The 17,628-nt window shown below is 47.7% G+C and overlaps 2 protein-coding genes across 4 annotated transcripts in view; one reads left to right on the top strand and one right to left on the bottom strand.

Moving 5' to 3' along the window:
* The first annotated feature begins 556 nt into the window (after positions 1 to 556).
* On the top strand, positions 557 to 9,952 carry ZC2HC1C (zinc finger C2HC-type containing 1C). Of its 2 annotated transcripts, none has more exons than XM_056133782.1 (3): positions 557 to 646; positions 1,743 to 3,074; positions 9,667 to 9,952. In XM_056133782.1, the coding sequence occupies exons 2-3, from the start codon at positions 1,761 to 1,763 to the stop codon at positions 9,928 to 9,930; spliced, it is 1,578 nt and encodes a 525-aa protein (XP_055989757.1). In that variant the 5' UTR covers positions 557 to 646; positions 1,743 to 1,760; the 3' UTR covers positions 9,931 to 9,952. The 2 variants fall into 2 exon arrangements, with proteins under 2 accessions (XP_055989757.1, XP_055989758.1); XM_056133783.1 differs by lacking the exon at positions 557 to 646 and adding an exon at positions 702 to 757.
* Positions 9,953 to 13,485: 3,533 nt separating this feature from the next.
* NEK9 (NIMA related kinase 9) overlaps positions 13,486 to 17,628 on the bottom strand; it is a 48,075-nt gene continuing 43,932 nt past the window's right edge. For both annotated transcript variants that reach the window (XM_056133568.1, XM_056133569.1), the window contains one exon: positions 13,486 to 15,905. In XM_056133568.1, the coding sequence (XP_055989543.1) occupies positions 15,783 to 15,905 (123 nt within the window). In that variant the 3' untranslated portion in view covers positions 13,486 to 15,782. The remainder of the gene's footprint in view (positions 15,906 to 17,628) is intronic.

Genomic DNA, 17,628 nt, shown 5'->3' with positions numbered 1-17,628 from the left:
AGAGCCGGCCAGTTACCCCGTGAGAGTGAAACATTATGTCAAAATAATTAGATTGGCTACAAAACGACCATGGAAAGATACTGCAGAGCAAAACCTAGTCGAGATGCTCAAAGTTGACAGCAAGCTCCAAACTGCTGGCGCAAAAAAAAAAAGAAAAAAAAAAACACCGGGCAAGGGTTCCCAGCAATACCTGGGGCCGATGCAAAGCAGCCGAGCGTGCAATGGAAGGCTAGCAGCATGCCCACTCCTGCAAGGTGGACTGGCACCACCGGAATGGAGCGGCCCAAGCAGCGGCGAGCACCTCTCGGGGCTCCGTCCTTGGCCAGAGCAGGGCATTCCCCAGAGTCTGCGAGCATCGTTCTCAGCCAGTCCGCGTCTCGGACCGAGCCCCGGGGAAGAACTCTCTTGTAGCCGCCGCACTCCCCGAGACCCTGATCCTCAAGGGCAGGGCTGGACGCTCGGTCAGGCCCGCGACGCGCCGAGTGCGCCTGCGCGCTGCTCGCCGCGCCGCGGGGGCGGGGCCGGGCGCTCAAGCTCTCCCGTCTCCAGGCAACGGCGACAACAGAGGCGGCGCGCGCCTGCGCGGCGGGCAGTTGGTCCGCGGGCTCGGCTGCCCCACGGCGAGAGCGGTGCCCGAGAGCCTCAGGTACGGCAGGAGTGGGAAGACATGGGGTCAGGACCTCCGGCTTCCCACGGCCCAACGAGGACTTGTCCCCAGAGCGGGGTCCCCAGGCGGGGCGGTACCCTAGGACTGAAGGTGACTTCTGAGTTCCCGACCCAAAGCCCGCGGCCACCAGGTCAGGTGACCTCCACCGCGCAGCGACCGACTGGACCCCGGGGGCGAGGGGTCCCGCCCTGAGCCGCCTCTGATCTCCTTGGCATCAGCAAGAGGGAATCCCTGGGAGCTGTTTATGCCAGTCATTAACCGGCCTCCCTCCCTCTTTCCTTCCCTCCCTCCTCTTCCTTTTTTCCTCCCTCTCTTTCCCTTCTTCTTCCATCCCCACACCCAGCAATGCTGAGGGGTTACTACTGGCTCTGCACTCAGGAACTACCAGGAGTACTTGGGGGCATCATACTGGGTGCAGGAGATCACCCACCACCACCATCACCACCACCTCCCCAGCCGGCCTTGTAGAAAGCAAGCGCCCTACCCATTGTACTATCTATCTCTAGCCCCTGGGTCACAGATTTCTAACTTGTTTTTAAAAAAAAAAAAAAAAAAGTTGGGGCTGAAAGGGCCAGAGCTATAGTCCAGTGATCAGGGCAATTGCCTAGGTCTCAGCCAACCCAGGTTCAATCCCTGACACCATGTGGTCCCTGAGCACTGCCAGGGGTGAATCCCTGAGCATTGCTGGGTGTGGTCCAAAAACCAGAAAAAAAAATCAATCATGAATTGAAGTCAGGACTTAAACTGAAATTAAACTCTGAGCATAGCCCTTGGCTTATGGAAGATACAGCCAGCCAGGTTCAGAGGTTGCCCCTCCTGTTTTAAAGGCCTTAAACCCATTTACTGATGCAAAACACTGTGTGGCAGGAGTGGTCAATGGGGATGACCAGCTGGTGAGGGGACACCTGGGCATGTTCATCCCCCATCCTCAAGTGGCCACATGTGTCTGGCATCTACCAAATGCTTACAGAAAAGAAAGGAAAATATAGGTAGGAAAAAAGGCAGTTAGGGTTCACGTTAGCAACTGGGGTGAGCCTCAGTCTCCTCACAAATATCTGTTTGAAATCCCCCGTAGGCTCCAGAGCAGACCTGAATGGCTGATCTCCAGCTGGGACCTCTGCCAGTGGGTGTTATGCTCCCACATAATCAGAGGGAAGGCCCTGCGCTCCGCTCAACCAAGCAAGACCCCTACCGACAAGCTGGCTCTTCCCAGAGGCCCTCAGTGGTACACCTGAAGGATTATTCCCAGCATAAACTTTTGAGCACCAAAGAGGTGGCCCTGGAGAGTGTCAGTATTCACCCCACCTGGGACAGCTTAAAAATCCGGAGCTGCTACCCTCCCCATTTTGTTGGAACCAGCCATGAAGATTCAGGAAACCATCTCCAGGCTCCAGCCAAGGGCTTGGTTTACTCCTCAGACCCTCCGCCCTGTTATCTCCAAGCTAATAACCAAGACTTCATCCCCTTTGCAAGGAAGAGAATTGGGGTGGACAGGGCATACCCACTGAAACCCGTGTGCCACCGGAAATCTCACAGTACAGGTGAGACACACAGTGTGAAGGGTCACAATGTCTCTTTGAGATCCCTGGAACCAAGAAGGTTTTCCTGTGGCAGTCTTGGTTCACCTGTGTTTGATCCCATTTTTGATGCCACACAGAGGGAGGGCATCATGGCAAACCACCCGAGAGCTGAGCGGATACAGATCCAACGGCTGGAAGCTGAAGGGGCGAGCTTACAGGAGGAAATCCGAAGGAAAGAAGCCCTTCTGAAGGAGAAGCTAAAGAAGACAGTGGAAGAACTCAGAAGGATCCAGAAGGAAAGGGAACAGGCCAAGGAAAACGAGAAGAGAGAGATACAGAGAATAACCCTCCCCGTGAGGACAGTCAAAGGTAACAGAAATGCCCTGTATAGGCCCACCTTCACCCCAGCGTTCTGTTCTGAAGAGATGAGCAGTAGAGACAGGAGAGAGGGTGAAACTTGGGAACGGTCTTGGGAAAATTCTGGCACATTCCAGTTTTCTGATGATGAACTCCAGAGGCTTAGAAGGGAAAAACTGGTGGCAAACAATAACAGAATGCAGGACCAAGGCTCAGGGCCACTGATGGACACATTGTTCTTTCAGCCTTCAGAAGCTGCCCTCGGTGCTGGGCAGGGATCCTTCAGCAACTCCAGCCTGTCCAGAGCATCCGACTCCTCCAGTTCCGACTGCTCCACCAGAGAGCCAGAGCTGGGAGAGTGCATCCACTGCGGACGCAGATTTCTCCTGCCCCGGCTGGAGAGACACTCGAACATCTGCAGCAGGATGCAGGCTTCTAAGAGGAAAGTGTTTGACTCCTCCAGGGCGCGGGCCAAGGGCACAGAACTGGAGGAGTACTTGAACTGGAAAGGAAGCGCGGCATTCGTCAAGGTAACAAGGGCTGCTTGCACTTGACCGCGGGGATGGTTGGGAGGGCCAGTGAGAGCCTCACTGGCTTTCTGTAGAAAAATTTCTTTGTGTTGAGAGAAATTGAAAGCGAGGGCTGGAGAGATAGTACAGTGGGTAAGATGCTTGCTTTGCCCATGGCCGACCTGGGTTTGATCCCCAGCATCCCATTATGGCCTCCAGAGCCTCATCAGGAGTGATCCCTGAGCACAGAGCCAGGGGAAAAGTCCTGAGCAATGCCAGGGATGAGACTGAGATTGAATATATACTGATGACTACTGCTATGTGGTGCTGTGAACTTTTCCTGTGGTATTTACCATGACTCGGTGAGGATTTAGTTCTTTACTAGTTCAAACATCAGGTCTCAGAGATAAGTAGTTTGCTTGAGATCACAATTTTATTTTGGGGGTCTCCCATGCAGTGCTGGCCCTCTGAGCTTTGTCTCCAACCTGGGATCACAACTTGAAATGGCTGAGTCATATTGATTTTCAAAATTTAGATGCAAACAGACAGACAAGATCCTGTGAACCAGAGAAATTGTATAGAAGTTCAGGCACTTGCATGGAGCCGCCCCTGGTTCAATCTCTGAGCACCCCTAAGAGTGATCCCTGATAGTTGCTGGGACATTTTATGATTGAAACCCAATCACGAACAACTTTGTAACTGCAAATCTCATGGTGATTCAATTTTAAGGAAAAGATAAAAAAAGGGATTCTTGGGCATGGAGCCAGGAGTAAGCCCTGAGCATCACTGGGGTAGACAAAAACAAAACAAACAGAACCCCCTCCTCCACCCCCCCGCCCCGCCACCACCACCACCAAATCCTCTGGAACTGGGAATGTAGCTCTGTAGTAGAGTGCCTGGTTTACATGTGAGAGCCTGGGTTCCATTCACAGTCCATATGCCCTTTACTCAGAGTCTCCTAAATGTTTTTTTGACTATATATAAAAGGAAAGTTTACTGTAGAAAATGTAAAAACTATGAAATATATAAAGAAAAACAATGTGAAACATTTCATCACCCAAGAGAATTCTTTGCTTTTTTGGTAACTGCTTGGCCACCTCCCAGACTAGCATCTGATCACTCTTATGATGGGATTGATTTTTTTGTGTGTGTTTTTATATGTTTTGGGGGCCATACCCACCAATGGGCTATAGCGATAGCACAGCGGGTAGGGCGTTTGCCTTGCACTCAGCCACCATGGCCAACCCGAGTTCAATTCCTCCGCCCCTCTTGGAGAGCCCGGAAAGCTACTGAGAGTAACTCGCCCGCATGACAAAGCCTGGCAAGCTACCCGTGACGTATTCGATATGCCAAACACAGTAACAACAAGGTCTCACAATGGAGACATTACTGTACCCGCTTAAGAAAATTGATGAACAACGGGAGGACAGTGACAGTGACAGTGACCCACCAATGCTCAGGAGTTACTCCTGACTCCGTGCTTAGGAATACTCCTGGTGATGTTCGGGGACCGTATAGGATGCCGGGGATGGAACCTGGGTTGACAGCGTGCAAGGCAAATGCCCTACCCGCTGTGCTATGACTCCAGCCCCATACTGGAATTTATCTCTTAAGACTGGCTATTTTAATATACAGAACTACCATGAAATTTGGATTGCATCCAGCTCCGCCCTCTCTCCCTCCCCTTTTAGAGTGCAAACCCCTTAACGGCAAAGAGATTTCTTTTTGGTTATCTTTCAAAACTTTTCTGGCTGCAGGAAGACTAGGTTGTAAAAAGTGAGGACTCCAAGTTCAGGAGAATGTCACAGACACATTTAGACAATCCTGATCTGGAGAGTATTGCCCATAAATTAGTCTACAGCCTTGTCTGGGGCCTGCCTCCTGATTTGTATGTTGATTGTTATTCAAAGAGAAGTCTGCTTACAAGATTGTTTTATTGGTTTTAGTGTATTTGTATGGAATACAATATAACAATAATAATCCCATGATTCCCAGGAATCATAAATTTAAAGGTAACAGGAATAATTAGGGGAATAGAGTCAAAGTGGCAAGCCAAGTAAATTTTTGAAAAGCCTAGACCATGTGATTCAAAAGCACAGTTACATATTTAGCAAAATGACTGCTATTCTGTTTTCATTTTATTCTCACCTTCTCTGTGCTGTGTTAGCACTTCCTTTCTGTTAGCACTTTACAGTTGATGTGTGAAGTTACTGGAGCCTTTAAAAACTACTATTTATGTGATGAGACTGAGACGTCTACAGAAAATACTCCGTTCCATTTGGAACCAGAACCTGGAGATGCTCTTTCTGAAATCCCATTTCCACAAGAAGTCAACATTTTGTTCTTGTAGATAATGATGTGATCACTAGTTCCTGTTCTTTCCTGTTTTCTTTCTAACCACCCCAATAATGCGCTGGGGTAGTCTCTGACCATCTGGAGCACTTTGATCCTGGCCAGAATCAAAACACTAAAAAGAATCTTGTGTTTCTTGTGTTCTCAAATACAGTAGCAGTGAAGCCAAAGAGCTGGACTTTGAGATCAGATCCAGAAACATGTTTGAGGGAAAGTGTTGCCTTGAGGGGATTAAGGGAGGAAGGACCAGGGCTGAGGGTATCCTGTCACCAGGCTTACTCCAGAGCTCCAGGCCACTCCTCTGGCCACTGCTGTCATAACTGGTGATTTTTCCCTTTCTCTTCAATCTTCATAGAACTTCTAGCAGACTCCCACTTCAGGTCTCTACTGGACATTAAGCATTTGAACACAGGGACAGTTCTGTGCTTTGTGATTAATGTGTGAACTGAATAAAATTTCAATACAAAATTCTTTCTTTTTTTTAACGGTGAAGTTTTTGACTAAGTATCATATAGTTAAGGAACTTAATTTTTAAAAAGATTCCAGATATCATATCTTAACAACCGATTCTCTTGCTGTCTTTTCTGTTTGAAGTGAGATTTTTCTGGTGGCACCTTCCTTTTCCTTGGAGAGCATCTTTTCCTGTTATCATTAAGGATGTCAGATGACCAAGCAGTTGTCTTTTTACTCCTTTTTAAAATTTAATATAGGAGCCAGAGCAATAGTACAGTGGGTAGGGCGTTTGCCTTGCACGCAGCCAACCCAGATTCTATCCCCGGGATCCCATATGGTTCCCCAAACACCACCAGGAATAATTCCTGAGTGTAGAGCCAGGAGTAACCCCTGAGCATTGCTGGGTGTGGCCCAAAAAGCAAAAATAAATAAAAATTAAATGTTAAACAGTTGAGTACATTTTAGAAGTCACACATGTAGTGCACAGTGAACAGTCATACCTTGTTCTTCTCCCACTCTGGATCTAATCCCCAGAGGCAGCTTTTGCTTCATTTTTGTATATATATGTATATGTGTGTGTGTATATATATATAATATATGTGACACATATACCTCTCTCCTACATGTGTCCATATTTTGAGATAATAGATTTTCTTGACTGAGCACATTATCTGCTGGCTTCCTTTTATGGATAGTGTTGGTTAAGCTCTCTTTTATATCCCTTCCTCTCCCCTGCATTGAACCATCTTGGGTTAAATTAGTAATCAGCTTTTACACTATATTGACCAGGTAAATTTTGTTCATAAGTGAACATGCCGACCGCCCACACAACTGGAGTTAATAACTAACTCATGCTTTCATTTGCTTGGTTTCCTGCATACCTGTCTCTCATACCTGTTAGATACCTGTTAATGTTTCTGTAAATCTCAGACATCTCTAATAAGATATTATCTATTGGTTTGGCATTTTTCGGGTTGTATTTTAATTCTGAACACCTGTTCCCCATCTTTCCTTTTCCTTCTCCTTAGTCAGGACTGGCGTCTCAAGGCCTCATGTAGGTCAACCCTGTTGCCTTGGGGTTTCTCTCTGCTTCTCTCCAGTCTTGACCTGGTTGGCTTACTCCTGGCTTTGCTAAGGTTTACTTACAAAGGTAAAATTTTGGTTTTGGAATGAGTGAAAATTTCTCTACAATTTGAGAAATTATATTTGATTGAAGTTTTGGCCAGAATATGGAATTCAAGGTGGAAAATGATTTTTCTGTTAGAACTTTGAGGGTATTTCCACTCCTTTACTGTACACCTGGGTTGGAGCGATAGCACAGCAGGTAGGGCGTTTGCCTTGCATGTGACTGACCCGGGTTGGATTCCTCTTCCCCTCTTGGATACCAATAGTATCCCGCCTGCATGCCAGAGCTTGGTAAGCTCCCCGTGGCATATTCAGTATACCAAAAACAGTAACAAGTCTCACAATGCAGATGTTACTGGTGCCTGCTCGAGCAAATTTGATGAACAACGAGACAACAGTGCTACAGTGCTACTGGACACCTAACCAGTGTTGACTGCTGAGGAATCTGGTGCTTTGTGGTTCCTGCCCCATGATTGAAACTCTAATCCCCCTTCCCTTTTTTTCTTTTGTCCCCCTTTTTAAAAATGATTGTTAAAAAATTGGTCATGATTGGGTTTCAGTCATACAGTGTTCCAGCACCTATCCGTCCGCAGTGTACATTTCCCACCACCAATGTCCCCAGTTTCCCTACCAGCCCCCCCCCCCAGCCCCCACCCCCATGGCAGGCACTTTTCTTTCTCTTTCTGTCTCTCTCTCTCTTTCCTTTTGGGCATTAGGATTTGCAGTACAGATAGTGAAAGGTTATCAGGTATATCCCTTTACCTACTTTCAACATTCAGTTCCTGTCCAAAGTGATCATTTTCAACTGTTGAAATAGTGGTCCCTTCTCTATCCTAACTGCCCTTTGCCTGCATACACTTGAGGCAAGCTTCCAACCATTGGCCAGTCCTCCTTTTTTATTTCTCTGAAAGTTTGCATTAGGGGCTGGGGCGGTAGCACAGCGGGTAGGGCGTTTGCTTTGCACGCAGCTGACCTGGGTTCGATTCCCAGCATCCCATATGGTCCCCAAGCACCGCTGGGGTATGGGAGGGGCACTTTGTGCTCAGGGGCCACACCTGGTGGTGTTCAGGGGATCACATGCAATGCTGGGATTCAAACTAGGATCACAGTCACAACTGCATGCAACACAAACACCTTAATCTCTGCACTCTCTTTCCAGCCCCTATATTATTTCTTTCCCTTTTTTTTTTTAAGGAATGTTTGTTTTGAACACCAGTTGATCAGGTGTTGGGATTCCTAGACTAGACATTCTAGATTTCTAATCATTTGTGTGTGTGTGGAGGGGGCATGAGGGGGTGGAGAGGGGGTGGTGGTTGTCACACTTGGCAGAGTGTAGGGGTTCGTTGTGCCAGGGATGAACCCAGCCTCCTGCAGGCTCTCGAGGCCTCGAGCTCTTTCCCTAGTCCCTGATTTTCTTCTACCTTTCATTTTGCTGCCCTCCACCACGCCTCTACCCCCACATCACATTTTTTATTTTGGGGCCACACCCCGGCGATGCTCAGGGATCCTTCCAGGCTCTCTGCTCAGGGGCCATGCCTGGCAGTGCAGGGGTTCCAACTAGGATCACAACTGGGGCTGCATACAAAGCAGGCACCTTAGCCTTTACACTGTCTCTCTGGTTCTCATCACTAATTTTTTTGTCCTTATTTTGTTACATTGCTGTTTGTTTTCTTTTTTTTTTCTTTTTGGGTCACACCCCGACGATGCACAGGGGTTACTCCTGGCTCTGCACTCAGGAATTACTCCTGGCGGTGCTCGGGGGACCCTATGGGATGCTGGGAACAAACTGGGCCGGCTGCGTACAAGGCAAATGCCCTACCTGCTGTGCTGTTGTTCCAGCCCTGTTATTTTTCAAACTTTTAATTTATGAGAATTTTTGTCAAGCTACTTCTGACATATTCAATATGCCAAAAACAGTTAACAAGTCTCACAATTTGTTGTGAAACGTTACTGTTGCCCGCTGGAGCAAATCAATGAACAACAGGAGGACAGTGCTACAGTGCTACATAGTATGTGTATTCTTGTTGACACCATGGTTTTGGTAAAATTTCTTTTCCTTTTTCTCCGACTCCCGGCCTTGCTGCCGCTCCCCGAGTCTGAGCTCCTGTGTCCGTGTGCTTGTTCGGGGCTCGCTCATGCTCACGCTCGACTACCCAGGTCCCAGCTGAAGTGGGGCTTGTGGGCGAATGGCCTCCTAAAGAGTGAGGCTGTGGATCCATGAGCCCTCATTTGCAACTTTGGCAGTGCTGGGGCAGGAACCTGGCCTGACGACCCTTTATGCTGGGACCCCTCCGAGTTCACGCCCGGTGGCTTTCTCTGCGCTGCTCCATTTCCTCAGAGTGCCTCGCCTCCTGAGGGGCCAGGCCTGCACTCTGGGAGCTGACTCGAGGGAGGGAGGCCTGTCATCCGCCCCGCACTTCTCCTTAGCTACCATTTTCAGCCCCAGAGGATTGATCTCCTGAGTGTGAAACTGGTCCGGTCAGTCCCAGCAGGGAACAAGCGGCAGCTGTCCCACGGAGGTGTGGAAAGGCAGCTGCCTGCTGGGATTCTGCTGGGGAAAGCTCCCCAGGTCCCGGGACCGCCTCTGGCCACTCAGTCCTGGTGCCCCATGGCTTGCCTGGCGGCCGAGGAGGGTGACAGAATAAACGCCAAGTTGAATGATCAGCCTGCTTTCTCCTCGCAGGCTGAGCCTCCTCCGAAGAGCAACTGGAGACAGAAGCACGAGTCCTTCATCCGCACCCTGCGCCAGGCCCGGGAGATCCAGCAGGTCATCGCCAAAGGCGGAAAGCCCTCGGAGCTGCCGCCTATCCCCCCGGCAGAAAACCCGGACTATGTCCAGTGTCCTCACTGCAGCCGCCACTTTGCTCCCAAGGTGGCTGAGCGGCACGTCCCCAAGTGTAAGACCATCAAGAACCGCCCTCCGCCTCCGAGGAAGCACTGCACCTGAGCAGGGAAGGGCAGAAACCCCCAGGGGCCAGGAGGCGTGCTTCTCCGGCGGTAAACCGGGGTAGAACCCTGGGAGGCACAGTGCAGGGCAATGAGACACCTCCCAGACCAGGCCCGCTGCAGAGGGGAGGCAGAGAGGGAGCTGGGCTTCCTTTGCGCCCCACTGCGAGCTGCGGTGCCTCCATTCTGCCCGAAGGCACAGTGGAGATGCCCACTTGGTCTGCGGGGCAGAAAGCGGCCGCACTAAAGCTCTCTCCTCAAAAGCCCGCCTGTGCCATCTTCCTGCCACATCTCAGCATGTGCCCGTGGTTCCTGTGAACTCCTCCCGCTCCGTAGGAGCTCTCCCCAGCAGAGGCCCAGGCTCGCCAGGGGGAATCTCTTAGAAAGAGAATGAGCTTTGGCTCCAAGGTCAGTGGAAGCCTTGTTGGACCTCACGGGAGCGGGGTCTGCTGTTGGTCAAAAGCCAGTATGTCAGGTTAGGGCACACCGGACCCTACCCTTGGTATACTGGGTCATTTTTCTTTTCTTGGGGAGGAGAGACAGCCTGCAGGCTCAGGGGCACTCCTGGTGGTGCCTGGGGGAGCATCATGGTACCGGGCCCCCATGGGGCCTCCTGCAAGGGTAACACGGGCTCCAGCCCTCTGCTCGTGTGGCCCTGGGAGCCTCATCTTCGGGCGGGGCCATCACGGTCGGAGTAGCACACTATGTGCTCTGTCGTGGCTCTTTCCAAATGGACTTCATATGTTAAACAAAAAGGCAGACACTTCATTCGCAGCTATTGCGAGCACTCTGCTTTTTCAAATCAGGATGGATAGCAGGCTTTTAAAAAGGAGGCAGCAAAATGACCAGCAAAGCAGGACGCTGCAGGGTTATGTGCCCTGCTGATATGCCGCAGTCAACTCCTAGATCTGAAAGTGAACTTTGCAGGGACAGGCACCAGGCTGTTTTCAATTTTCTGTGTCTGATCATGTCCCGTACAAGAAACCTTTGTAATCAGACACTCGATAAATGAGGTTTTAGGGATTTCAGATTGAACAAGAAAGAATCCTTGACCTGTCCAGTGGGAGAAGGGATTAAGTAATGTCATACTGGGCTAATGTCAGTGCAGATAAGAGAAAGCCAGCACCTCGGAAAGGCTGGCTGGGCTGTCCTCCCAGGAACATTACTCAAACTGTTGTTTTTTTTTGGGGGGGGGGCACACCCGGCAGTGCTCAGGGATTACTCATGGATCTGTGCTCAGGGATCACTCCTGGTGGGCTTGGGGACTACATTGGGTATTGGGATTGAACCCAGACCTGTTATATATAGGCAAATACCCTCCTTGCTATAGTATCTCTCTGGCCCCTCAAATTGTTTAGTTTTAAAAAAAAAAAGGGGAAAAAGTATCTTAATCTAGATACTTAATCTAGACTTTTAGGGGTATTTCACTCAGCAACAGATAAACACTCCTCTGCATCTTCTACTGGGTGTCGGGGCTCACAGATGAGACCAATTTGAAATGAGAGTTTAATGCATTAGCGGTGAAGATGCTACCCTGAAAATAGGGAAGTATTTTAAAAAACAGCATGTTGAATTGCTTTGTGTTCTAAATTGTTGCAAAGGAAAAGAATGATCACATAATAAACTTCTGGTTGAAACCTGGGGCAGAGAACCACACTCTGCATTCCCTGGACACATTTAATGAGGCAGTGTTTCATACACAAGATAAAAGCAAGAGATGGTAAGAATGCCCTGTGGCTGGGCTGCAAAGTGGACTGCTTTGCCCCACAGATGTTTTATTTGGCTGGCATATTTAAAACAGAATGTGACATTTAAAAAAATTGCAGTATAAAAAATGTCTTGAAAACGTGAGAGTTGTAGTAACACTGGGCCAGCAGCAGCTCTGCACAGCACCAGCCAAGTGCGGACCAGAATCAGTTGTGGACCAGAGAGAGTATAGGAGTCATGGTGGCATTTGCCTTGCACGTGGCAGACCAGGGTTCAACCCCTGGTTACTGCATGTAGTCTCCTGAGCTCTGTGTGTGTGGCCCTAAATCTAAGAAAACGAAACAGTGGCTGGTTCTGACTAGACAGAGTGCTCACATCCTTGCTGGCCAACTGCAGACTTTGCTGGTTGCCTTTGGCCTTGGTCAAAGGGATTTCCCCACAGGCACTGGACTTTAGGATGTCTGAACCAAGACCAAAGATCAGGGCCCTCAAGGGAGAACAAATGTGTGTCTGGAGGGAGCAGGAGTCCATTCTTACATTGCCAAAGAGGCCCTCAATGACAACATATTTAAGCCTGGTTTTATTGGAAGTATCTATTGTATTTTAAATTTAACTTCATCTGATCTTTGGGATGAGGTAAGAATTCCAAGATGGCGGAGAGTAATTGTGTAAATGCATGCTGCTGGTAATGTCCAGGCACCATGGCCATTTAACTAAGGAACTTTAGTACATACGCTTTCAACTTCAAAGTTCAAAAGATTATGGGTTTTGGTGTCAGAGAGACAGTGGACAGGGTCCTTGCCTTGCAAGTGGCCAGCTCAGGTTCAATCTCCGGCACCCTGTAAGATCCTGAGCCCTGCCAGGAGTAATCCCTAAGGAAAAACAGGAAAAACCCTGAGCATCACTGGGTGTGGCTTCAGAACAAAATGAAAACTAAAGGACTGGAAAGATGTCATGGTGAGAATCCCATGGAAAAACATTATATTTCAAAGTGTATGCAGATATGCTGAGATAATCTTCTCTCAAAGTTGAATGTTTAATAAAACAGGACGTTTGGGCCAACATTTATTTGCTTTTGGCCATCAACTTATCACTCGTCACAACTGTGCAGAAGGTAGAGATGTTGTTAGGGTGTTTTTCTTCCTAATGTTCAGAATTCTGGGAGGTTTGGTGACCAGCATGTTTCTTTCCATAATCACTGCAGCCAATAAAAGATTTTTGCTTTGCAGCAGGAAGGAAAATATAGTCCTGACTATAGTCTACTCTTGTCTGATACTACCATACATACCTACCTTGGAGGCCCAAGAAGGCATTTAATTGAGTTTACTTACAATACATCCTCACTCCAGAGTTGTTCTATTATGGATCTTTCTAAATATATGGTAAGCCAAATGAAATGTGAGTTGAAGGCTACTTTTGCTTTAAATGTAGTGGAATACTTAGCTAAGAGATGTTATACCTTGGCTGTGTCACTCAGGAGACAAGTACAGTTCAGTCTCTTTGAGGGAAAAGGTTTATAAATACCAGCTGGCATTATCACTTGGAAAAGCTCGTGAGATTGAAGAGGTAAGTACAAGAGGGTCTTCCTCTTCTAATGGCTCCTCCGCTCTCCTCCCAGCCCCTCCCTTTATTTTAAGCACTGTATTTTATAACTTCTGGGGAGAAAACTAGCAGAAATAATTGTTAGCAAGAAAAAGAAATCAAAAAGAAAAGGCAAAGACTTATTTCTGTTACGACTATTTATATAATATAAAGACTCACTGAATCAGACTCAGAAACGCCTGGAACCTAGTCTTTTGTCCCTACCTATGGAAGGCCTGTATGCAAGCTTACTGAAGCAGAGAACTCATTGAGAGTTTAAACGTTTATTTAAAACAGAAATGCCAAACCACTTTACCTTCAACCTTTCAAATAGCCTAGCTCACAGTAAGCTGCTTCTGTGGCAACAGTGTCAGAGCAGAGGGGTATCTCAGGTTATACTTTAACTCAAAAAAGCATTACTACTGGAAAACTTAAAACACTTCGCATAAGGAAAAGAAAACAGGACAAAATATAAGAGAATGAGTGATGACAGAAAACCACTCAAAGGCATTTCTGCTGCCTCACACTTTATCCACTGCCACCTTTGAATTGGTTCCTGTTTGCATAGCTGTTTGGTGGGAAATATCATACAGCCGTGTCAGGCACAATCAAAGTGCAAACTGTCTCTAAAGGCACAGAATTTATATTCTCAGCCAGATTAACAGTAAACCTAGACTTCCCAGGGGAACATGCTAGCGAGCATGACCACTGCGCTCTGCTGCTGGCGGATGACCCCGGCCCTGAGCAGCGTGCTCCCCCTTTTGCGTTCCGCAGGTCCACGGCAGGGTCAGTGCGTGTCAGCTAGACCCACAGGGCCCCCGCCTCTCAGGCCTGCTGAGATGGTGAGCATGGGGGCTACAGAACAGGAAAGGCCTTCAATGATTAAGTCCTCACAAGAGTCAAAGTTGCATTCACATGATGAACCGGAACCCACTGTCAGGGTGTATAGCAAACTCCCACGTCCCCAGAACTTGTCACCTTTCTACAGGGTTGGGCCCTTCCCTTATTTTAAGGAAAGGCTTCAGTGATTACATTAGTACCATTGTACTAGGCTTCCCAGAATTGAGAAAACAATGGGAACATCAAACCAAAAAGATCCCATTGAACAGAGTTGCCCATCCCAGCCATGAGTTTCCCCCAAGCACCTGCCTTTACTCTACCAGTTTTAGAGAAATGGCTGAAATTTCATAGCACATTCTTTGAAAATGTTGAACATATTCCCAAACTTACTTTTTTTTTTAAGTATGGGAAAATGAAACAAAAATTCATTTAAGGAGAGAGGATGTGAGATTCACCAAAGCACGTCTTATAGAAAAGAACATTTCATAAGGCTAGGTGAAACACAGCTCACATCCTTAACACTGGCCTCAACTGGAAGAAATTCTATTCTTCTAGGACACTATTGCTCCCTTTGGAAAGCTGACTCGCTCCTGCCTACCGGGACACGACAGCACGGGCACAGAGGGGAGCTCTCGGCCAGGTTCTTTTCTTTCACTTGGCAGGTTCTACCTGTTCAGCGAGGCTTCCTGGACTACCAGGGTTTGGTGCTGGCTTTAGGCTACTCATGGAGGAAAAATGAGACAAACTCACTGATACGGCTTCATAAAACACCGAAAGGGGAAAAATACTGACTAGACATATGGGAAGGGAGTGGCTGGGGCCAGCTGCTACCCAAACTCCAGGAGCCTGAAGGTGACGGGTGGGCAGAAGGCTCTGTCACCCGAGGCCTTCCAGTAAAGGCAGCCAAAGGGGACCTCTTCTCCCTCATGTTTTTCTTTCTCCTAAAAACCTGGATGTTAAAACCCCACTGACTCAATTCCTATCAGACACCTCATCTCTTAGGTCTCTTCCACAGCGAGACAAGCTTACCCTGTACTGGCCACAGCCTGAAACTCCAGCTCTGGGACGTGGAGGGCCCTGTCCTTTCCCCTCTACTCCTTACTGAAGACATTTCAGTCAGCCCTCAGAGGGAAAGCTAAGCCCACTTTCCCCCTCAAGCATGGAGCTGCATGAAGTGACTGAACTTTCTAGATCGACTACACAGACACCTTTTCCTGTACTCAGGGATCCCGAGAGGGCTCTGAGCCCTTTGACCACTCTCCGGGGGACCCTGAGCGAGCCAGGCTTGGTTCCAGCCCATTTCAGCTTCACACTTTCCCTCCTCCACCCAGAGGTGCAATGCCTGGTGTTGAATCCCCGAGGCAGCTTCCAGGTAATGGTGAAATGATGAATGGGATATAAGCTGCTACCAGTGAAATTAAAGTGAGCATTGTGTCTCCTCTTCAAAGGTGGGGTCCCAGATGAGGTACAGAGCTGCTGTTGCTATGGCAGTCAGGACAAAGCCAGGGCCACGGGGCCCTTCCATCCTCCAAACAAAACCACTCCTAGATCCTAGCTAAAAGGCAACGCCACTCTCCCAGTGTCTGTGGAAAGTGCTCCAGACCCTCCGCCTCGCGCTCCTTGTCTGCAAGTGAACAAAGCCAGGAAAGCGCGCTCTGCATTCAGTAAGTGTGCTGTGAAGTTCTCTGCGCCCCAGTTTCCTGGAGGCTACACAGGCTCATGAGACTAGAGGCTGGGTCGACAGGAGTCTGTTCCTAGGAGGCACCAGGAATCGGAATCTAAGTCAGGCTTTGGATCCATCTCCATTTCTTCCTTTGCTGTCTGCGTTCCTTTGGAATGCATCCCCACCTGTGCAGGTAAAACACAGTTCCCATTAACAACACGGCCACCACCAACTCACAGCAGTTCAGGATAGATTTTCTTTTTCCTATTTTTTTGTTTTTTGGGCCACACTTGGCAATCCTCAGGGGTTACTCCTAGCTCTGCAATCAGAAATCACTTGGGGTCCATATGGAATGCTGGGGAATCAAACCTGGGTTGCATGTGCAAGGCAAATGCTTTCTCTACTGTGCTATTGCTCTGGCCCTCAGGAGAGATTTTCAATGCCAAACTTTTATGTTTTTAGTGTAGGAGAGAAGGGGGAACCATACCTAGCATTGTGCTTACGGGATCATGCAGTTCTGGGGATAAAACCCTGGGCTCCTACACAGAAAACAAGAGCTTGAGGCCCGGACACCATCTCCCTTGGCCTTAAGCATCAGACACTTAATAGTTTTGTGAGAAGTCATAAAACTCTTTTTTGGGACGGACAGAGGGCACACCCAGTGGCACTCAGGGCTTATTTCTTGATCTGTACTCAGAGATCGCTTCTGGCAGGCTTGGGAGATCATATGAGGTGCCAGGAATTGAATTTGGATAGGCTGTATGCAAGTCAAGAATCTCTACTGCTCCTCACAATACTATTTTTAAAAATTTTTTGATCGAAATCTTCATGCCTGCTACAGCTGTCAGTCACCCAGGCTTAACTCAAGAGTTCTACTTTCCAGAGTACTTTCATAGACCTTACTTTACTTAATCCTCAAAATCATCATACAAAGTGGAAGGTAGTATTTATTCTCTTAGGTAAGAAACCAGGGCTCACAGAAACAAAGGAATTTTTTTCCAACTACATATAGCTGGTAAATGGCAAAGCCAGAGACTGAACCACATTTCCCAGTCCTGGCTCACTGTAAGAAAACACTAGAATCAGTATCAGCATCATTAGACCTATGAATATTTGTTCCTAAAACATTTAATAAGTTGGCTCTAATCAAGTCTTAAACCTAACTTCTAATAGAAATAACAGGGGAAAAAAGAGAATAAGCAGTGCCCCAGGAAAACCAGCCTCATCCAGAATGTGGGAAATCTGTGTTAAAATGACCAGCTTCTTAAAGTCAGTAACTGAAAATGAAATTCTATCTATCTATCTATCTATCTATCTATCTATCTATCGATCGCCAGAGAGAGAGCACAGAGGGTTAGGGTATTCCCTTGCTCGTGAACGTCCAGGTCCAAATCCCTGGCACTGCATATCCCCGGGGCACCACTTGGAGCAATCCCTGAGCACTGCTGGGTGTGGGGTACCCTCCCCTGTAAAGTTTATACTGTAACGCATCCATGGTGTGTTTAAAATGTGTGGGTATAGATGTATGTATATATACATACACACATCTATGTACAGATAGATGTATATTATGTCTAAATATACATCTAGACCCACATTTTATTTATAAACATTTTAACACATTTAACACATTTTAAACACACATCTGAAACATACATTAACATGTTAAAATTTGTTGGATTGAGATGGTGCACATATGGGAATTCATTGAATTGTAACAGCTAATGTGTTTTAGAGTAAAAAGTGAAAGGAAAAAAAGTACCCAAAACATGGAAATTAGGGGATAAAAATGATTCAATCCAGTGCCTGAGCCAGGGCCAAGACTTCTGGGATAAATTACAAAAGTTACATCAAACCAAAGGTAAGTATTTCAGAGGACCAAACCCATTCCGATCCTTGGTGTTTTAT

Source organism: Sorex fumeus, unplaced genomic scaffold (genome assembly GCF_029834395.1).
Source record: "Sorex fumeus unplaced genomic scaffold, SorFum_2.1 ptg000098l, whole genome shotgun sequence".
Lineage (NCBI taxonomy): Eukaryota > Metazoa > Chordata > Mammalia > Eulipotyphla > Soricidae > Sorex > Sorex fumeus.
The sequence above is the reverse complement of the archived record's forward strand: the minus strand, read 5'-3'. Positions and strand labels throughout refer to the sequence as shown.